Genomic DNA, 22,705 nt, shown 5'->3' on the forward strand with positions numbered 1-22,705 from the left:
AGCCCTGCCGAACCGTTTTTGGACTAAAGTGAGACATTAACTTTAGTTTAAGGGTTTAAGTGTACGCTTTTTTAGTTTATGGACTAAAGTGTTCATTTTTGCCGAGTTTATGAATTAGTGGTGTATTTTACTCATCAATCTAACCACGTTTGAACCTCCAATGAGATGAAGATGGACATGGAGCCACCAATCTCGAGAGTTATATTTCCTCCACCCTTTGCACTCTTTGGTTGTGTGTGCCATACTCTTTCTCTCACTTGCTCTCTCTCACTCCGAGTCAGCCAGCAAGGAAACTCACGGCTGAGCAAAGGGTCCAAACTCTAAACACCATTTTTATTACTTTCTCCGTCTCATATTAAATACCGAAATATTACATGTGCCTAGATGATTTTTAGGTGTAGATAGATCCATATTTGATTAAATTTGAGTCATTTCATGATACGAGACGGAGTGAGTATGAAACGGGAGACACCGTCGCGCAGAACGATTACCGCAAAGTTGAAGTGACACTAGCACTTCCGGCGATAAATTCCGATAAAGACCGTAAGAACACGACTTTGACATTTCTTCCTTGAATCTTCGCACCTTCAGTTTGCAGGGTGGCAGTTCGGTTGTCACCTTCGCGTGTGGAAACTTTCTCTTCCATGACACCCCAAACAGAGTGCTGCTGATTCTTCGCCTCGCCGGAGTGGAAACAACGGGAGCCCCTTTCCTCCTCCGTCCGTCCGTCCACACCGCCGGGGTGGCCGCATCGCCATTAATTAGAACCAACGCACACCGGGCAGCAGGTCGATCGAGGGCCGCTAGCCATGGCGGCGGCAGGGATCCTGGTGAGCGCGTCCACGTGGGCCATGGGGTCCCTCCTGCTGAAGCTGGGCGCCATGCTGGGCGACGAGTACAGGCTGCTCAGGGAGGTCCGCGGCGACGTCAGGCTCCTCCAGGACGAGCTCGAGGCCATGCACGCGTTCCTCCTGAGGATGTCTCGGGTCGAAGATCCAGACGAGCAAGCGAAGCTCCGGGCCAAGGCGGTGCGGGAGATGTCCTACGAGATCGAGGACCGCGTCGACAAGTTCATGCGCCTGGTGGACCGACCCGACGAGTCCGGCGGCGGCGGCATCCTGAAGCTCATCGGGGATTGGGGGAATTTGTTGACGGAGATGAAGACACGCCGTAGGATCGCCAAGGAGGTCAGAGGCATCAAGGGCCAACTCAACCAAGCGAGCGAGAGATACGAGAGGTACTCGCCAAGGAGTATAACATATGTAGACGTGAATAATTTGTGTTAAAAGTTTTTTCTAATCTTCTCCCTTTATTGCCATGGATCCAGTTTATAGTGGTATTTTGGTTGTCCCATCGCGTATTATCGCGATTCCATTTGATTGGCCATTCCATACTGCAGGTATAAGATTGACGAGTCCTCTTTGGAGCCTAGAAATGCAAAAGTTGATCCTCGAATTGTGGCAGTTTTCAGAGATGCATCAGAGCTTATCGGCATTGATGGGCTAAGAGATGACCTTGTGAAGTGGATGAGCAACGAGGATCATGATTCGACAAATGGGCTAAAAGTTGTCTCTATTGTCGGATACGGGGGTTTAGGCAAGACCACTCTTGCAAACCAGGTTTACCACAAGCTTGGAGCCAACTTTGAGTGCAAGGCTTTTGTGTCGATTTCACGAAATCCTGACATGACAAAGATTTTAAATTTTATATTTTCTCAAATCCATAACAAAGGAGAGGCGCATACTGGAACAAGGGATCCACAACTCATCATTAATCGTATCAGAGAATTCCTCAAAGATAAAAGGTACGTATACTAAGCATTAAAATAATGCTTACATTAGTTCTTTACAGTATCAATTCAAAAGAAAATTAGCCGTGTTTGGAATAGATTGGCGTCCAGTCGGTAGCTACTCCGTCTCATAAAGATTGGCACGGCGTGCAAATCTTTATGAAACGGAGGGAGTACATGCATAATCCTCATAATTTAAATTACAGACTATTGTTTCACTTCCGTCGATTTATATGAATCATCACTTTCCTTCTCAAATGTTACTGCTCATTATTTTATATTGGAAAAAGTATTTCCATTTGTAATAATTAAACATGGTCCCACAAATTGATCACCACAAACTTTCCCAGCTTTGGAAAAAAAATGTGTATATACAATAACTGAGACAAAGGGGAAGAAAATAATGAAAGCCAGCCACGGCTGTTGTTGGGAGCCAAACATATGTCATTTGAGTATATAGCAAGACATAGCTTCATGCAAATCTGATGTTGTTTGTCATCCTCAAGCCCAACTTAAGGCTTTGCCTGACCCTGGTCAAGCAAAATACAATTGGACCCAAAAGTATCGAAACATTGCTTGACCATCGATTGTTGTTCCTCAGTATAGCTGTGTAAAATAGTGCCACGAGTAATAGATAAAAGAAAGAACAAGTGACAGATTTATGAAAAATCCTGAGGAACAACAATCGATGTTAACATTTTCAGATCGCTATACTACTGGCTGGTTTGAATTTTGGCTACTTCTAGTGCTACATATATGGCCCATGCAAAGATCATACATACTGTTGAAAGCCACTCAAAAAGTCATAGCTCATTTACATAAAACCATGTATATATATTCTTAGTGATCAATGTATAAAGGGGACAAGTTGTGTTCCTGAAGAAAATGTGTAAATCATGGATATAATATAAATATAAAATTGAGCAACTAAGCCTTTATCTCATGTATAATTAATAGTCTTCGTCTACACATGTACCCAGAATGCTTGTACTATGATAGATTGACACTCTCTCTTCCGAAACACAGAAAGCCTCTCCGACGAATTTTCAGTACAAATATAATAAAAATTGATTTCTAACTTATGTTTTCTTTTTGACATATATTACAGGTACTGTATCATAATCGATGATATATGGGACATACCAACATACAAAATTTTGGCATGTTCATTTGTTGAGAACAGCCGTGGCAGTAGAGTAGTGACCACGACACGAATATATGATGTAGCTAAATCATGTTGCTCATCTGATGGGGATCTGGTCTACAACATCAAGCCGCTTGGTGTCCATGACTCAAAGAAGTTATTTTTCAACAGAACATTTGGTTGCGAAGAAAAGTGCCCTCCTAACCTGAAAGAAGCCTCAGAGGATATTTTGAAGAAATGTGGTGGTTTACCACTGGCCATCAATGCCATATCTGGGTTGCTGGTTACCAGGAAAACAAAAGAAGAGTGGAATCATGTGCGATGTTCTATAATTGGGTTTGCACAAGGCAAAAATTCTGAAGTTGATGCCATGAACTACATATTATTTTTGAGCTACTTTGACCTTCCACTCTATCTCAGAAGTTGCCTGCTGTACTTGACTATGTTTCCTGAAGATTACAAGATCGAAAGGCAGCGGTTAGTACATAGATGGATTTCTGAGGGCTTCATCCGTGGTGAAAATGGGGAAGATCTTGCTGAATTAGCGGAGACATATTTTCACGAGCTCATTAACAGAAGTTTGATACAGCCAGTGGACATAGGGTATGATGGTAAGGCACCGTCTTGTCGAATCCATGACACTATCCTTGATTTCCTCATTCACAAAGCTGTTGAAGAGAACTTCTGCACTCAGCTACGTAACAATTTAAAGCCCTGTGACAGAATTCGTAGGCTCTCCCTGATGGGAAATGAAGATGAAAGAATCATCGAACAGTTAGATTTATCACATGCTCGGTCGCTTGGTGTTTTTGGGCATAACCAGAGATTACCTTCTCCTTCAAGGTTGAAAGCTCTGCGTGTGCTAGACATATGCAATTGCCGTGGATCAGGGAATCATCATGTGAAAGAGATTGTAAAACTTCTTCAGCTGAGGTACTTGAACATTTCTGGAACACGTATAAGCGAGCTCCCTAGGCAGATTGGGGACTTGAAGTATCTTGAGACACTAAATGCGACAGTGGCACAGGAATTGTCTGAGCTGCCAGAGTCAATTACTCAACTAAAACGACTAGCGCGTTTGTTTGTTCCGAATAAAACCAAATTTCCTGACAGGATTGCAAACATGACGAACCTGCAAGAGCTCGGGAATGTAAATGCCTTCGTGCAATCGCTGAACTTTCTTGAAGAGCTTGGAAATCTGAGAAACCTGAGGAAGCTGAGCATCGTATGGGACACCAGTTGTATCCTCAAATTTGATGAAGCAAGTTGCAAGGAGAAAAGGCTAGTGTCTTCCCTTTGTAAACTGGAGACATGCAAGCTTCGCTTCCTCTGCATCACATTATCTTTAAGAGAAAATGATGGCTTTGTAGGACATTTGTTCGTCCCGGATCTCAGCAGCATCCGGGAGATTAATCTCTACCGGGGGAAAATATGCTGGATCACCAAATGGCTTATTTCACTTGTCAACTTGGAAAAATTGTCTGTCATTCGTGAGGAGATAGAGCTGGAGGATCTTGAGATGCTCGGAAGCATAGCTACCCTGGTCGAGCTCGTGTTGTACTCTGGCTGTCTAGGGCCTGCCACCATCACCAGCAGAGGATTTGAACAGTTAGAGAGGCTTAGGTTCAACTTTGGTGTTGCGGGTTTGATGTTTGAAGTGGGCGCAATGCCGAATCTCAAGAAGCTTGACCTCCAGATTTACCTGTCCAAGTTCAATCCGGTTGGTACTACCAGCAATGGTTTCGATTTTGGCATCCAGCACCTTTCCAGTCTTGCTTGGCTCCGTGTCACATTGTACTGCATTGGCGCGAGAGCTGCAGATGTGGAGGCAGCGGAGATCGCCTTTGAGAGCATGGCCGAGGCACACCCCAACCGCCCCAAGTTGGAGATGATGAGATTATTCCAAGGGGACATGTTACAGGATGATTTGTGAAAAAAGGGGCCTAATCTGCGTAGGAAGCTTGCTTATATGTGTTCCAGAAATGTTCAAGTACCTCAGCTGAAGAAGTTTGACAACATCTTCAAATGATGATACCTTGATCCACGGCAATTGCTTATGTCTAGCGCACACACACAGAGCTTTCTACCTTGAAAGAGAAGTTAATCTCTGGTTATGCCCCGAAACAGCCGCTCGATGGTTCTGTCATCTTCATTTCCCACCAGGGAGTCTGTCACAGACTCACGGGGCCTTGAATTGCTGCGTACAGAGTGCAGAAGTTCTCTTCAACGGCCTTGCGAATGAGAAAATCAATCATGGACTCGAGTCGACACAATGCTGCCTATGTCCACAGGCTGCGCTCGCCCTCGTTCTGCAGTTGATTTCGGAATCGGAATTCGCTCCCCAATTGGTTTCGGATGGAGTAACTGTTGGCGATCCGGAGGATTATATTGAAAGCCACGCGAAAATCAAATCCAAAAGAAGCCTTGTTTGTTGGGGTTGGCCGGGTATAGATGGGACAGATTGAGACCAAGACGACGACCATGGAGGAAGAAGACGGGGAGGACATCATCAGCCTTCTCCCCGACTGCGTGCTGGGCCACATCGTGTCCCTCCTCCCGGTGAAGGACGCCGCCTCCACCATGGCGCTCTCCCGCCGCTGGCGGCACCTCTGGCCGTCGCTGCCGCTCGACCTCGTCGTCTGCGGCCGCTCCCAAGCCCAAGGGCGGCTCATCTCAGCCGTCCTCTCCTCCCGCTCCCACGGCGCCGTCCCCATCCGCCGCTTCCACGCATCCACCCTCAAAAGACGAGACGACGATTGCCTGGCTCGAGGCCCTCGCGAGGCGGCGCGTCGACGGCAGCCTGGTGATCCGGTTCGCCGACGGCGGGCCCCGACCGGTGCTCCCACGGGACCTCCTCCAGGCCAGCGCCGGCGCTGCCGCCGCCCTCCGCTGCCTCGACCTCCACCACTGCATCCTCCACCCCCGCGCCACCGACGACGCGGGCCTGGGGAAGACCTTCTTCCCTTGCCTGGAAACGCTGCGCCTGTCCGGCGTCGTGATCCCCGAGGCGGCGCTGCACCGCCTGATCGCCGCCGGCTGCTGCCCGGCGCTGCAGGAGCTGCACCTCGCCTGGATCTACCAGCTCCGCCGCTTCGCCCCCTGCTCCGCCACGCTCCGGAAGATCACCATCCAGCAGAAGTCGGACATCCCTCCGCTGGAAGAGATATCCTTGAAGGGCACCCCTAGTCTCGAAAGCTTATACCTCTTGCACGCTGATGTCTGGCGGCTGTATCCCGCCGTCATTGACGAAGCTGCCAAGCCACCGCCGTCGGTTGTCCTTCAACTGCCGACGCTCAACTCGAGGTTCTTCAAGGTTATGCCCAAGGTAATTCCATCGATAATTGATTTTAGCATAACTCTTCTGTAAGGTTTGTTTGTAGTAAAATCTTCTCAATTTTGCATGCAAATTTGATTGATGCAGAGGTCCATACCAATCGTGACAACACTCGTTCTTAACATCAAGTTCAGTGATAGCAATGAGCTGAGGAACGCTGCCCACATCTTAAGCCTGTTCCCCTCTTTGCAAACTCTTCACATTTGGGTAACTACACTCTCAGTTTCTGTTTATCGTACAGATGATATTCGTAAAATGTTAGAACTACTACCTCAATGTCAATTGTTGCCAGTTCGATAATCTGTCCCGGTTAATTAATTACAGTGCTTCAACTTCTTCGTCTCGGATGAGGATAAAAATGCGGCGTCTGGAGGTCAGTGCCAAATGCCGGCAGCTGGTACCATTGCCTGCCTCAATAAGCATCTGAAAAATGTGATATTGAAAGAGTATTGTGGGTCTGAATGGGAGGTGGGATTTGCAAGGTTCCTTGTGGCTGGAGCAAAAGCTCTCACCACCGTGCAAATATCCGTCCATTCTTCAGCTAACTGGAGTGTCAGCAACCACAAAGATGTGATATGCAGAGGTGGCAAAGCCTCCCCTGAAGCTCAGTTTCAATTCCAGAAGAGCGAGAACAGCGAAAAAAGTCTGAGAAAATTTTATACTTCAGTGCATAGAGTTCCTATCGTTTGACTCCGCATGTACTTTGTAAGTTCAAAAGAAAACATGTACTTTGTAACATTATTATACCACAGGAAAACCAACAGATTACAGATATGATGCAACATATATGCATGTTGCTTTCTACATTTACATGCTGCTATCTTTTTCAGCAACGACTAAACAAACTTTTGAAAGAATCACAAAGACTAAATTACAACAAATAGTGACATATTTTCGACAACATAACCTACAAAACTTTCAGAATCAGAATCCACAATTTAGTCTATGCATCATCCCGCTATAGCCATCCAATGAAAACTGTCTCCACAACACATTTATTCTATTCTATTATATACTAAAAGCAATACGAGGGATATTGAGAGGATGCTCTACATTGATCTACATCAACTCAATTATTTTACCATTAGATCTAAGATCTAAGAGTCATAGAAATATTCCAAATTTTGCTGAGTTGTAATTAGCTAGCGCCTAAGATATATTTTTGTGCTCGTGTATTTTATTTGAGCAAATATGTGTGTGTGTTCAATTGCAGGCACAAGTAACATTGTTACACAACAACAACTAGTTCAGTGGTTCAATGAGAATAATAATAATAACTTAAAGAAAAAGGAAATTCAAAAGAGATGTCCAACGTCCTGGAGTTCACACTTACTAGTTATAATGGTTCGCCAAAATGAGCCGATGACGTGCTACTGTAACCGCTCATCTATTAGAGCCAGTCTGACCTTATCGATGATAGCCGAGAACTCCTCGTGCACGTGCCTTAAAGACTAGCGTCCCAAAGCCACAGTCGTTACCGTTCTCAAATCCTTGAATCGTTCAGAAAAACCTGACACCAGATCTCAATGGGGCGCGCACGGCCAGAAAGCCTAACCTCGGGACAGCATGAATCTACCCCAACCTAATACCATCATCCCCCCATCCCTGACAAACGAAGACCTATCATCAAGCCGTTCGAACCCATTCAAAGACATCCATCGTGCCAATTTATTCAATTATTTGAATGGCGACCCTCGCTAATAGAGGGACACGACCCAATACCATTCTCGAGCATATATCGATTCCCCCAAATTGTTGTTTTGTTCTAATAGGATAAATTCAGTGATTAAGGGCTTTATGTATCTAGCCCGATTAAGTGAGTATTAAGTGGTCAAGCTTGTGACATGTTTTATCCCATATAGCAAAAAAAAAATAACCCATCTAAGAAATGTGGTTTTACCCATTTTGAGAAATTTGGTCATCCTGACAAAGTAGTCCCACATGTCAGGCCCACACCGGAGGCGCATATCCTGAACATGCTTCCCATCAGGATTTAAAATTTTGACAATCCAATTTTTTTAAGGTCACAAAAATTCAAAAAAAAAAGTCTATTTTTCAACAAACTTTAGTTTTAGGATTTTTATTTTGCTAAAATCCAGATTGAGTGGTCCCACGCCAGATATATGTGATGCTAGTTAGTGCAGCCGTCCATGAGGTGTGGTTTAGCCAGCTAGGGCACGAGCGACCGCTATCCTGTTGGAAGTAAGGTTCAAAATTGTAATGAAATTTGAACAATTTTTTAAAAAAAATCACTAATTTCAGTGAGTATCAAATCCTTCTACCTGGAAATTTTGAACTAGATTTAAACAAAATTTAAATCTTGAATTTTAAGTTCTACCAAAATTCGTTTAATTCAATGATTTTTTATCGAAATAATACAAAAATGCTTTTTGAAAATTTTCTAAATTTCGATGAACTTTCAAATTTAAGAGTCCTCAAATATTTAAACATTGATCGGAAACGTGTTCATAAGATATAGGACTACATGTTGGGCACCTCTCTGAGGAGTCAGGAGGACATATTTTAAATGCGATAAGACAGTGTCAAAAATTTCTTAAATGAGGTAAAATGTGTCACAAACATTCTTAGAGGGGATAAAAAGTGGAATTCACTTTTTTTTTAGTTAAATGGTGTTTGTACCAATTTTCACCTTTTAGTCATGGCCAATCTATTGGCAAATTAATTATATTATCAGATCTCCTGTCAAGAAAGGCAACCTCATGAACTGTGCACAGGTGTGCTCCTCCAGGTCTGACAAAGCGATTTTTGGCAAAAACATTTACGCAGCTCTAGTCATAGATAATCGAAATCACCGTTATGAAGTCTAAAGGGCAAAACAGTTAAGTAATTTTGCAAGAGACTGAGACGTTATGTTGGATGCAAAGTATCTGAAGATTGCAGTTGAAAACTAGATGTTGTTATTGCAATTATGTACAGAACCATAGATCAATCAGAGACTTGCAACAACGGAGATAGAGAGCTCCAGCAAATAAATGAGAATTTCTTGGTTTAAACTAGATTTCTTTTATTACTCCAAAATTACTACAGTATCTGGAATACCACATAAACAAGCATTTGTTTCATAAACGATGGCATCCGAAACACCCCCTCCAGAAAAGCTTTGATTTGAAGTAAAAAAAAGAAGATATGCAAGTAGATTTCGATCATAGACCCAGTTTTGAGTTATAACATAAACAACGAATGATCTTAATTAATGTAAGTTTATCCTCAGAGACAATATTTTCTTTGAAAATGAAGATTGCATTGCAACTATATTATTTTCAGGGAAATACATGATATGGGGTACAGCAAAAAATGATTAGACGAGTTCTTCAATTGAGAATTATGACACTCCTGCACCCTGCAAGGATTTGCAGAAAACTTTGCCTGCCGAGGTGCGCATGGAATGCTCACCAAGAACTACTATGCAGTTATCTGTTGTCTTAAGGTGAGGCTGAACAGCTTCCCAGATCTTTTTCTTTTGGACCTGATAAAAATACAATAATCCATGAGCTGCATTGCTGCAAAATGACTTCCACAGTAACCCATTTCTGAGGTTCCAAATTTGCAGTCTAGATTAAAGTGAGACGGTCCAGGCCTACCAAAGATTTCAAATTTAAATTATGTTCAAAATCTATAACAAGTCACAGTATTTTATGAATTATGTTCTCATGTGTGTCTAGTAACCAGGGATTGCAATGTTTTTTCTTGGAAATCCACATCAATCCCCAGAAAATCTCATCGAGATCTGTGTTTTTACTGGGAATTTTCTCTGGAAATGACTAGACGTAACAAATTGTGTACTCCCTCCGTCCAACAAAAGATGTCTCAAGTTTGTCAAAATTTGAATGTATCTAGACATGACTTAGTGTATAGATGCATTCAAATTTAGTGAAAGTTGAGACATCCTTTGTTGGACGGAGGGAGTAGAATTCTGGATGGTATCTCTCTTCAATATGTTATTTGTACTCGCCGGGTTTACATGAGCATCACCACTTGTTGAGAATAAATAACAGCGAGTTCGGGTAATTTCAGATATTAGTTTGGTGACCAACATATAATGTGGGACATGGATTGTAATTATGTTGTGCCATATGATCTCCATGAATAATGCACACATCTATTTTATTATGTTTATCATGTTTCATGCTTGGAAATTTAATGGCATTGGTCCTCACAAGTTCAGAAGAGTATGCATAATGTATTAACATCAGAGGATTCAAAAGGTATGGGTAAGTTAATATTCCCTATTAATTTGAATGGTGAACATATGTTTTTTTTTTTTGAAAGAAACTGTAGGAGAGGCTCCGACAGTAATATATTTAAAAAGAAATATATATACAGAGTATAACAAGGGGGGAGGGCCCCAAGACACAATACACAAGACACAGCACACTGGAAGAGAGGCCTAAGTTACATTATCTATGGTGAACAGATGTAGTTGAACAATGAGTATTTCAATATTCTATAACAAGAAAGAACAGACACTACAAGGGTTTGGGTTTACATTTTAAATCAACTAGTTACCAGCAACGACTTGTTATCCCATCCCTGCGGTGATCCAGGGGGGATGGCAGGGATTAGAAGGGATTGTAGTTCATTTCCCCCAAAATCCCTTACAATCCCCATCGATCCACAGGGAATTCATGACTGCCGAACGAGGCCTAAGCACGCATTAGCATTATATACCAGCCAATTAAGTGGACAAAATAAAGCCTACCTATTGTACAACAGTTATAAATTTATAAATGATAACCAGTAAAACTATCATCTCTCCAGGGTCACCTTCACTAGCTATACATTGAATTGTGTGGATAGAGTAGCAAAACAATGTTTATGACGAACAGAGAATTATTGCACAGTTCAATAGCATAAAAGCAAGGCCGAAGGAAATTAACTGTAGTAATCTGGATTACTTGTACAATCATTAACACAATTGTGAAGAAATGATGCATGGACAAATTTGCTGTGCAACTCTAAATTCCAAGTGTTACCTGGTTTGCTGTTGCAGGTTCCGACTGAAGAGTCTTTTCATCGTCCGTACCAAACCAAACCCTTTCACCAGGAACAGAACCTTCTGGAGGAGTGAGCAGCTCAACAGTCTCGTGAGAAGCATCAGAGGCACACATGAGCATGCCATTTGACTTGATGCCACGCATGTTCCTTGGTTTCAGGTTAGCAAGAACAATGACACTGCTGTCCTGCATAGATCCCGTGTCATAGCAGATGTCATCAGCATTCAGTAAAATAAACAGGAATGGGTAACCATGGATATACGAAAAGGAATTCATTTCAAACCATGGATATTCATATTCTACAAGGAAAATCAATGAACCCTATATCATTAGTTTGTTCTGACTCCCAGAACTCTCCAAGCTGGCTATATTTCTAGAGTCTGTGAGAACTCAGTCAATCGACCATAACTGAGTGCAACTCTAGAATGAAGCATCAGGATCTTGGCTTAAGCTATAATTCTATGTGATGCATACTTTTCAGAATATTCATCAAGCAAGTTGTGAAATCCACCTATTAGAGACGTTCCTCTTAATTAAGTACTAAAATCCATATTCGTCCTCATTGATATGTATAGGAGGTTAAAAAACCACTCCTGCTAATCTGCGGCCAGCTGTTTTTCAATTTGTCTGTATTTGATTTTCTGGCCGTCCAATCTGCATGCATCTTGATGTTCTTTTCCTGGCTTATTTATCAGACTGGTCTTGATTATCAGGTTTGCCGCTTGCCTTGTTGGATTTTATTTCAGCCTGTTATCTTTATATTCCAGGTTTTATTCCTGTCTTTCTGTTCCGCAGCATCTCCATTACCAGGTTTGTCTTTTTGCGGCCCGTTTGACTTATTGGATTTCATTTCAGCACGTTATCTTTCTGTTCTGGCATTTTAGGCCTGTCTTTCTGAACTTGTTTCAGGGTGTGTGCCAGAACAGAGACCGGGAGAGAGCGGGCCTATTTTTTTCCTACTGGTGGGGACGAGCCGATGGAGCGGGCAATGCCGGTGTCAGAGGGCCCCCACTTTACTTTGAAAATGGGGACTCTTGCTAGGTAATATCTGCTCGACTTGGCATTGAACCAGTGGATATAATCAAGTTGGATGCAAATGAGAATCCCGATGGTTCACCCTGGGTGGTGAGTACTTGAACTTCTCATATAAGGGTAGAACTCCCTCCGATTAATAATAAGTGTCTCAGATTTAGTACAATTTTGTACTGACTTTGTACTAAATCTGAGACACTTATTATGGATCAAAGGGAGTACTAAACAAGGCATTTCTCGGATAAGGACAGCAGCAACACTGTTTCTTTGGTTAGAAGCAATGCTCAGTTGTATCTTTTTAGTTATCATATTTGTTTCCATTTTCATCACCAGTCTTCTATCTTTATCATTATGAATGATGTCCTTCATTATCAGTGATGTTCCTTTATCATTATTACATTATTAGTCTTATCTTTCACAGTGTCAGTCTTGTTTCTTTATCTTTTTCATTATTTTCTTGATTTTATCAGGACATGGTTTATTAGACCAAAATGTAATGCTGGCTTCTAGCTAGCTAATTGTAAATTCCTGAAAGAATCTGCATAACTATCAATGTTGAGATAAATTATCAGTTCATAATGATTTTTATCATTATCACCTGATTTTTTGGCTATTCAATTTGCTTGGGATTCGTGTGGTTATCGCTGGGTTTTCCAATCTGCATGAGGCCAATTATCGGTGTCATGAGCATTGGGCAATAACTCAATGGCATGAAGCAGCGCCAAGCTAGGAGTCATCCCCATTGCAGTAATTACTATTCGCGTGAACAGTACCCACATGAACAATATCGTAGTCAATCAATTAAGGCCCAGTTCGGTTAATCCCATCCCGGTGGGGATCAAGGAGAAATGCTTGGATTGCAGTTCAATTACCCTCCAATCCCCCTCAATCCTCCGCCTCTCTAATACCTGCAGGGAATTTTGAAACCGAAGAAGGCCTAAGGAGATTATATATTTAGTTAGGAAAGAGATTGGTTAGTTAAGGAAGATAAAGATATGGTGTGTGGTTAGAAAAGTTAAGATTCTATTCTTAGGCACCAAGTCAAGCCTTCCCTAAAAGGGATACCATTTACCCCTTATGGATTATCTAATTTATAAGAACAAACTACTCCCTCCGTCCCATATTAAGTGACTCAAATTTGCCTAAATATGAATGTATTTATGTCTAAAAAGTGTCTAGATACATGTAATAGAAAGTCACTTAATATGGGGCGGAGGGAGTAGCAAAAATCTAATGCCCATCCCCAACCTCTCCCTCTCATCCCCTGCACCATGGCCCGCCAACCCTCGCTCCTCAGAGCTGTACCCCCAACCGTGTCACACACATCAGTCTTAAGACCGCGACGGGCCGTTGTGTGCCCATTAAACTTGTTCATTCTAGCTCTTTTCGCATGGATGGTCATATCTGATATGGAGAGAGTGGCGGCCCTTCGATGGCGGCAGGAAGCCAACCAAACTGCATGGGCAAATGGTGACTGAAGCCTGAAGGGTCTGCTTCGGGCGTTGGTGGTGGTTGATTTCTAGTTGGCGTTGCTAGCGCAAATGTACAGAACACACAGGTGAACTTTTTTCCTGTTCATTCGGGGATTTCTGATATCTCAAATGCATCCTCTTCTCTCTTATGTTGTTTGAGATTCCTTTACTCTTTTTCTTAGAGAACATGTTGTTTGTAATTCTGTGAGGGACAAGTTGGTGTTTTTTCAGGCCTGGTTTTGAGGACAAAGCGTGCTGCCAAAAGAGGTTGTTATTCATGAAACTTGTTTCAGAATTCCACCTTAGTTTCAAATATGTGCTCTATTGTCTCTATGTTTTGAAGATCGGTCCGTTGATGGCTAAACTATTGCCTTTGGTCAGAAACATGATACACATTGAGAAAGCTCTAAAAGAAACTTACAGATGGGTTACTTAAAAATCCTAAACCAACTAACCATATCATACTGGAGAAGATTTATTTCATTTTGCACATAATTTTCATGTGTGGATTAAATGTTGTCCAGAAGATTTCTTGGTATAGTACTTTTTTCTGTCTTCTGAGATCTGACCGGTTTATGTTCGACACGTCTGGTTAGTTTCACATGGATTTGTGTGTCTCAGAGTTATAAAGAAAGGAAGAGGGTTCCTATGCTTGGAGTTGAGTCATGTGGGTGTTCCCATTTTTAAAGATATGCAAGTTCTTTTAGTCAAGGATAAGTTTGTCTGTAGACTGTTTTGAACATACTGTTAAAAACAAGAAAGCAGATACCAGAAGTACAATCAATGGTCTACAATCGAACTGTCCATTTCAGCACTTCAATTGAACACTGCAACAAAGTTATCACCTGCTAGCAACCTATGCGTCAATGTGTTGAACAACATTGCTGAAGGTTATCCATAAAAAAACTCATGCTTTATGTGTTCTTTATTCGGTACAAATGGGAAAAATGTTGTTTTCTGTTTATTACTTCGATGGTCACACCCATTCAAACAAATCCAGCTAGTGTGTTTTGAAAGTAATGAGAATGCTGTGTTCTACTGTTTCTGAGTAGTCTCTGAACTTTAGAAGTTTACTGTCTTTTTTTCTTCCAGTTATGACGTGTATTCATTTCCTGTGATTTCGGCTTATGGAAGAGCTGGTGTCTGGTGATACACAGTTATACCAATACTTGGTAGAGAGTATACGCCGGATTTCACATCTGGTGACGGTTGCCAATGGCATGAGGAAACGGCCCAATCTTTTTTCCAGACCCGTTACATCTTTTTGAGCTGTATACATGTGGATGGAATTATACTAACAAAATATGACTGCCAGCTAAAACAGAAACAACTCAATGCTAATTAGACACTCTCAGAAAAGGCAGTTATGCATCTGCTGAAGCACAAAATTACTCCCCCCGTTCCTAAATAAATACAAGATGTTCTAGCTTTGTGCTAAGTCTTCAAGTTTACAGAAAAATCTAACAACAACTGTAACTCTAAATTAGTATTATTAAATCCGTCATGATATATATCTTCATAATATGCTTATTTGATATTGTAAGTATCAGTATATTTTTCTATAAAGTTGGTCGAACTTGAAGAAGTTTGACTTAGAACAAAGCTAGAACATCTTATATTTAGGAACAGAGGTAGTGCATGCTAAAAATTAAGCATACTACAGTCTATTATGCATTATGTTGAGAAAGAAACAATTGCCCAATAGTCCAATATCATGTGGAAACAGCTCGATTTTTTTTCCAGACCCGTTACAACTTTTTGAGCTGTATACATGTGGATGGTATTATACTAAGGAGTAATATAAAATCTGACTGCTAGCTAAAACAGGACGAGCTCGATGCTAATTACACCCTCCAAAAACAAGGCAGTTATTCCTCTGCGGAAGAATGCAATTAGTACATGCTAAAAATTAAGCATACTACAGTTTACTAGTAAAACGCCCGTGCGTTGCTATGGAACAAAAAAATTGTCACGAACACGTCAAACAAGACACATGCGTTGAAAGAAGATTTTATCATGTGAGACACGAGTTTGCCCGCTTCTCCCTGTCTATCACTGTGCTTTTCCTTCTGTCTGCAATTTTCTTGACCGTGGCCTTTGAAAAAGAATCCGGATATTATATGGATCAAAATTGAATCTCTACTTCTCTTCCTCTCATCCTCCCAACTCAATTTTGCCAACATGGACACATTAGAAGCCTTCTTGTGCCCCCTTCTGGTACTGCTCTTTGAAGCTTTGTGAGGACTCGTGGTCTGTGCTGGGTATGGCTGTGGAGCTTGGAGTAAAGGGAGGCAGGTCGACACTGGTGGACTGCGGGCTGCGGGAAGGGTTTGGGGACGGGATGACAAGGTAGGTAGGTTCCTGGCTCAGTGCAGTGCGGTCGTTCTGGATCGGGAGTTCACGTTTAATTAGGCGAGTCCGGTGCGGACTCGGTAACTCAAGGCTTCAACGAAATGTACAAGAAGATTAAAAATCAAATTACCGAGTCCGACTTGTTTTTTTAATTTTCTTGGGCATGTCGCTGAACTTGGAGTTACTGGGTCCATAAATCCATATGGAAATACTCCAGTTTTTACTAAGAGTCCTGGTGGAAATCAATTAGGCAATTCTCCGAAAAGAAATATCAATTAGACATGTCATTTGTTTCTATACGTGACACATAGGTGATATTTGTTTCTATACCTGAAACGTACATGCATGTCGCTGAACCGGAAGTTACATGCTGAGGGGGAAAAAGTAATCTTGGATGGTCAGGTCCTTATGTTGGGATGGGTTCGTAGCAATGGCAGCATCATACACATTACCTGGAGTTGGTCGAGGGAGAGGTACTTGACAAGGCCGCTGCAGACGGTGCTAATATAAAATCAGCTGAATACATTACCTTTTGAGCTGTATACATGTGGATGGAATTATACTAATATAAAATCTCACTGCTAGCTAAAACAGGATGAGCTCGATGCTAATTACACCCTCCCAAAAAAAAAAGCAGTTATCCCTCTTCTGAAGAACGCAATTACATGCTAAAAATTAAGCATACTGCAGTTTATATGCCTTATGCTGAGAAAAAAAAAAGAGTAATCTTGGATTGACAGGTCCTTATATTGGGATGGGTTCGTAGCAATGGCAGCATCATATTACCTGGAGTTGGTCGAGGGAGAGGTACTTGACGAGGCCGCTGCAGATGGTGCGCGGCTGCTCCTCGCCCACGTCGACCTCCTCCACGTACAGCGTGTCCGCCTCCGGGTGCATCCACGCCTTCACGATGCGGCCCACGCGGATGTCCAGCAAACCCGCGAGCTCGCCCGCCGAAACCTCGCGCTTCTCCTCCTCCGCAGCCACAGCCGCCGGCGCCACGACGGCCTCGGCCGGAGACGAGGAGCTAGAGCAGAAGAGGGCGGCATGGTTGGTGGATCTTGCAGCGAATGGCAGGGGCAGGAACGAGGTGGATTTGGCTAACCCGCCGAAGCCAACTCGGGGGGTCCTGGCGAGGATTGGGGATGAAGGCGTGGAGGGCAGGAGGAGGTGGGTGCGGACGCAAGAGGCGAAGGACATTCTCGCCGCGGCCATCATCGCCGCCGCGGTGCTCCTGCTCCCAGGTTTCGGTCGCCGCCGGTGTCCGCCTCCGCTGGCCTCTGGATTCTCTACTGGATGGGGAAGGAAGGGCCCAAGTGTTCGCGCAGCAGCGCACAGGCCGGCCGGTAGTCATGGGTTAATTCATTTTTTCTTTTCGATAGGGTTAAGTTAATTAGACGAAATGGACCTGCGTGGATTTTGGGCCCAGTTCAGCCTATGGGCCCAGTCAGCGGTGCCGTCCGGTTGTATGCGCAACGCCTCCGATCCTCGTCCATGGCGGCGCCGCCTCCTATGTCCTACCTCGTCCTCGCCTTCCGAGGAGATTGCCGTCGAGAGGTCACCAGCCAGCTTCGGCGGCGGTGAAGCAACGCTTTCAAGGTATGTCCCCTCACTCTCCGGTGCAGTGGATCTCTTGATTGCTCCCACACCTAAGCAGAATTAGCAATAACTGCCTCCCAGGAATTCTTCTTTAAACTGCTGCCTTCAATTTGGGCTTTAGGATGTGGAATTGGAGAGGAGCATAGCTAGGTTGTACTTTCAGTTGACTTCTCAAATATGGTGTATGCTACATTAACTGTTAATGTTATGCAATGCAAAGGCATCATCCAGATTTATGAGGGCATCAGTTTAGTGAACCTCATCAGAGGGTACCCAATCTGATGAGGTGTGCACGGTTCTCTTTTCAGGACCGAATTGCTTGGCATGGTGAAGAAACACGCACATGTGGTTGGATGGACGGTGGTTGAGGCTGAAGATGAATGCATGCGATGTGAGAATGGATGATAAATTCGCTTGATCTTTCCTTCATGCGTGGTAGGGGTGTCAAAGAGCAGAGAAGAGGACGACCTTGTCTTCTTTGTCCATAGCATGGTACTTTCAGTCCTGCTTATTTCCCTTATATTTTTCCGACAAGTCGCTACTGTATGCAAAATGCATCTCACCATTTGATTGCACTGGGTGTCAATGCAGAAAACACATGGTTTGGAAGATCTACCTCCTTTTTTTTTGTGCGGAGATTGGCTCCTACGGTAAATGAGGCTAGGCTAAATCTTCTTTGCTTCAGCTCAGCTAGTGCATTGTGAGGTTTTGTTTGTAGTAGATTCAAGGAAAATCTAAACATTAAACATTCTACCTTCACCTTTTTGTTGTATCTGTATGTCTTGTACTGTTGAGCTGATTCAGTTACAACTTACAACCATAACAAGGTGTGCTCTTATTCTCATCCGAATTCTTTGTACTGAATATTGGAACATCTGTTATTTCATCCATAATGTTTCTTGTCTTCATTTTATTTAGCCGATGCAGTATTTTTAGTTGTTTTCTTTCACTGACACGATAAATTCTTGTGTGGAATAATTAAAGAGATAATTAAATGCCTACTATTATCCAGAATAACCAATAACTTTTGCTCTTACTGTTACAACAGACTTGTTTTGAGGGAAAACGTTCATGTTATTTCAGTGACCCTTTGTATATTGGAAGATTCATTTCTGTTCATAACTTCTGTAGGAGATGTTATGCACTTTTCATATGTATAACCATCTGAACATTCAGCGGTGCAACTTCTATATTTGTGATTGGCATGATGACAACGTTAGACCCCATTGCAGTTTTATGCTATATTTGTTTAACATATTAAAGCAAGTTAGTTTATAATTTTGTATGCATGAACCATTAATAAATGAATACACAGTACTGCAAAATACATGTCAAGACAAGTGTCAGTGCCAATATCCTAACGATAGTTCTTTATGTGCCTTATTTGTAAGATACTATTAGGTGGAGAACCTCTGATAAGAAGAATAATTTTCTGTTGAGTTACTGGGCTAATTATGTTCCTTTTTTGCATTACCAGCTTGAAAAGGTATACTGTCACAGTGCAATATGCAGGTACATTTCTGTAACATTTTTGCTAAGAGTTTACAAGTTTTTTATACTCTGAACAATTGGATGTAGTTATGTATATGAACAACTAAAATCCTTTTTTAGTGATCTAATGAGGTAAATCATCTGTGGTATTAATACGGCACTTCTGGCATGCATGTTACAACAACAACCAAGCATTTTGTCCCAAGCAAGTTGGGGTAGGCTAACAGCACTTCTGGCATGTTAGCCAATAAATTCTTTCCAGATTTCGCTTCTTAGGACTTAGGTTCTTATCCTTTGTTGAAATGTGATACAGTTGGCATATGATGATTGCTTTAAACACTGTTCTCTTTTCAGACAAGTGGTTGAGAAAAGTGTTGCGCAAGTGCCTAGTGGTACATTCACAGTTTGTTCATTAACTGACGGAATAATGTATGACCACATAATTATCTTTTAGCATGAGTTTGCGCTGGAATATTAGGGTGCTCACAAAAATTTAGTGCCAGTAGTCTTACTGGAATATTAGGGTGCTCACAAACCATTTTTCATATCTTTCCCTCAGTAAATATCTATGGCTTGTTATGTTCTTCTTATAATCTATTTCCACAGCATTGGGGATTTTCTTTGAACAGCCATTGAGCTTGATGATAGAAACCATGAGCTTGACCAACCCGAAATCGGAAGTCCCTGTCTCCCTGACAATGACTCCGTACGTTGTCGGACAATAAGGACTGACTTGTGAACCTGCAATTTTCAGTGTAGTAGCACCTTACGGCAATATAATAGTTACCAGATGTTGCCTGCATACACGGTTAATATGCATTGCCATTTACAGAGCCAGTCTTCATTAGTACCTGAACCCACGATAGTGCTAGCTTCTGTGTCATGCATGCGAGAAACATGGTCTAGTACACTCTTGTGCAGTTGTGCAACATGAAAAACATGGTATCAAATTATACACAAATCGGCAAATTAATGCACATGGTCCTGTTTGTGTGCTATTGCAAATTTATTGAATCTAGATGTTCTACGGAGACATAGTTATTCATGATGTTGCAATACAATAAGCATGTCAATGTAAAGCTCCGATCAACAGTACTAAAGTCCAGACAAAGTTAACTGTGCTGGCATCGACTGTTTAATATAAATCCCCAGCCTTTGTTCAGATCCCTCCTCAGCTCCCATCCCCTCATATCAGTCACCTCTGCATGCATATATAGGCTGCTACAGGATATCCAAAACAACATGACCTTGTTGCCGCCTGACCTCAAGCGCCTCAAACCACTATACTATCTAGCAGCTGCCAACAAATTCCTGCTCATGGCCACAGTCATGACGCTCGTAGCTGCCATACTCCTCCTACAAGCTGCACAAAGAATTGCCAGTGTAGACGAGCTTCTTTCTGGACTCCATGCTCTCCGGCCCATGCACCTACTCTTGGGCGCCATTCTTCTGACCACCACAGCTATTGTATACCTCCTGCGACGCCCTAGACCCGTGTATCTTATCGACTATGCTTGCTTCCAACCCAGGGAAATTTGTCGAAGCCCAAAGGCCCGCGTCCTCGAGCATGCCCGTCTCTCATCGTTCTTTTCCGATTCTACTGCTGACTTCGTAGAACGCTTGCTCGAGCTTTCCGGCATGGGTGAAGAGACATGCCTGCCACCTCCGGTTCAGTACATAGAGCCAGACTGCAGTCTAGACCAAGCCCTCGCTGAGGCGGAGATGGTCGTCTTCTCGACAGTTGATGACCTACTGGCCAAGACGTGCATCAGCCTTGATGCCATCGACGTCCTAATCACCAACTGCAGCCTGTTTTGTCCAGTGCCATCCATGGCCGACAAGATCGTGAACAGGTACAAGCTGCGAGATGGCATCCGCGTCATCAACCTCTCTGGAATGGGGTGCAGCGCGGCGGTGACCGCGGTGGGGCTTGCGAGGAACATCCTGCAGGTCCTCCCATGGGGATCGCACGCGCTGGTGGTGTCGACGGAGACCATTGGCTCGAACTTCTACACGGGGAACTGTCGTTCCATGCAATTGGCCAACATCTTGTTCCGCATGGGTGGCAGCGCCAAGCTGTTATCAACTTGTGGGCTCAAGGCTCGGTTCTGGCTCGCGCATGTTGAGCGAACTATCTTGGCTGCCAATGACGCTGCTTACCGATGCGTTCATGTAGAAGAAGATGACGAGGGAAACAGGGGGCTCACGCTATCAAAAGACCTCATGGCTATCGCCGGAGATGCACTCAGAGCCAACATCGCCGCAGTTGCTCCACGTGTCCTACCGGCCTCAGAGATGCTCAGGTATTTCTTGCTCTCTATGGCAAGGAAGGTGCTCCGTGGGAGGAGGATCAGGCCGTACATCCCTGACTTCCGCATGGCCTTTCAGCACTTCTGCATCCATGTCGGTGGACCGGCGGTGATAAACTCGGTACAGCTCGGTCTCCGACTATCGGATGAGGATGTTGAGCCCTCGCGTATGACGCTACATCGGTTTGGGAACCAATCAAGTCCGTCTGTGTGGTATGAGTTGGCATATATCGAGGCTAAGGGCCGGATGAGAAAGGGTGATAAGGTGTGGATGATCGGATTTGGTGCAGGTTACAAATGCAACACCGCCGTGTGGGTGTGCACCCGACCATCCTCCAATGCCAGTGGGCCATGGGACAGTTGCATCCATCGTTACCCGGTGGCGGTCTCCAAAAAGGGCTAAATTAGCAAAGCTTTATACAATAATAAAGACAATATGTACTAAGTGCAACGCGTGAAACCACTGTTCCATAGGCTCTGCCTGGAATGCTGTATTTGTAGTGGGAGGAGTTGGTATCTAGTTCAACTCCCCTTAAACTTGAACTAAATTTGGCAGCTGGGTGCTGTAAATTTGGCAGATTGGTGCAGCAGCCAAATCTGCATTAAAAATGTCCATTGACGGGTCAGCACCAACAAGATGGTGACACTTCCTCTATTAACTCATCCAGCTGTGTCCTGAATTTCTGATACGCAAATTCTGCTGCTCTAGCGCCAATGTTTAGTTTTTCCCTCGACCAAATTGGGTGCCTACACGCACACTAGTTTGCCTCTTTGGGTGCTGGATTCATACCTGTGGTTTTACCAACTTCTGCTTGCTAGTATTAGGACTCACATATTAACTACTCCCTCCAATCCTAAATTCTTGTTGTTGTTTCAGTTCAAAGAATTTAGGATCGGAGGAAGTACACATCTAGAACAAGATAAGTATGTATTTGATGTTCTATTGCTATTGTTATGATGCCCTGCGGTCCTGAAATCATGTGTATTCGAGCTACAATACTGCTTATTCGTGTCAACTCCAAATGCATACTGTTATGATCATTTCACTTTTAGTAATACATTAACTTCCATCAGCTCAAGATTGTGTATAGGCCTGGGGAGAAATTTAACCTTCGAAATTTCCACCATGCTGTGGAAAATTTGCCTCCTTCCTGAGCAATATGGATCT

The 22,705-nt window shown here is 43.2% G+C and overlaps 4 protein-coding genes across 4 annotated transcripts; 3 read left to right on the forward strand and 1 right to left on the reverse strand.

Moving 5' to 3' along the window:
- The first annotated feature begins 517 nt into the window (after positions 1–517).
- LOC100836724 (putative disease resistance RPP13-like protein 3) lies at positions 518–7,077 on the forward strand. The gene is made up of 5 exons (XM_003561310.4): positions 518–1,237; positions 1,400–1,804; positions 2,898–6,258; positions 6,355–6,474; positions 6,592–7,077. Exons 1-3 carry the CDS (start codon positions 810–812, stop codon positions 4,864–4,866), a joined length of 2,802 nt encoding a protein of 933 aa, XP_003561358.1. The 5' UTR covers positions 518–809; the 3' UTR covers positions 4,867–6,258; positions 6,355–6,474; positions 6,592–7,077.
- Positions 5,385–6,957, forward strand: LOC100837037 (F-box protein At4g27050). Its single transcript, XM_024458489.1, has 4 exons — positions 5,385–5,660; positions 5,704–6,258; positions 6,355–6,474; positions 6,592–6,957. Exons 1-4 carry the CDS (start codon positions 5,385–5,387, stop codon positions 6,955–6,957), a joined length of 1,317 nt encoding a protein of 438 aa, XP_024314257.1.
- Positions 7,078–9,443: 2,366 nt separating the features above from the next.
- Positions 9,444–17,486, reverse strand: LOC100838413 (tyrosine--tRNA ligase, cytoplasmic). The gene is made up of 3 exons (XM_003557448.4): positions 16,925–17,486; positions 11,262–11,468; positions 9,444–9,754 (listed from the first exon to the last, which is right to left on the reverse strand). The coding sequence occupies exons 1-3, from the start codon at positions 17,354–17,356 to the stop codon at positions 9,611–9,613; spliced, it is 783 nt and encodes a 260-aa protein (XP_003557496.1). The 5' UTR covers positions 17,357–17,486; the 3' UTR covers positions 9,444–9,610.
- A 5-nt stretch (positions 17,487–17,491) lies between these two features.
- Positions 17,492–22,146, forward strand: LOC104581701 (3-ketoacyl-CoA synthase 6-like). Its single transcript, XM_024457306.1, has 3 exons — positions 17,492–17,737; positions 18,046–18,229; positions 18,329–22,146. The coding sequence occupies exon 3, from the start codon at positions 20,471–20,473 to the stop codon at positions 21,938–21,940; it is 1,470 nt and encodes a 489-aa protein (XP_024313074.1). The 5' UTR covers positions 17,492–17,737; positions 18,046–18,229; positions 18,329–20,470; the 3' UTR covers positions 21,941–22,146.
- The last annotated feature ends 559 nt before the right edge of the window (positions 22,147–22,705 follow it).

The sequence above is a fragment of the Brachypodium distachyon genome, chromosome 1, assembly GCF_000005505.3.
Source record: "Brachypodium distachyon strain Bd21 chromosome 1, Brachypodium_distachyon_v3.0, whole genome shotgun sequence".
Taxonomy (NCBI): Eukaryota; Viridiplantae; Streptophyta; class Magnoliopsida; order Poales; family Poaceae; genus Brachypodium; species Brachypodium distachyon.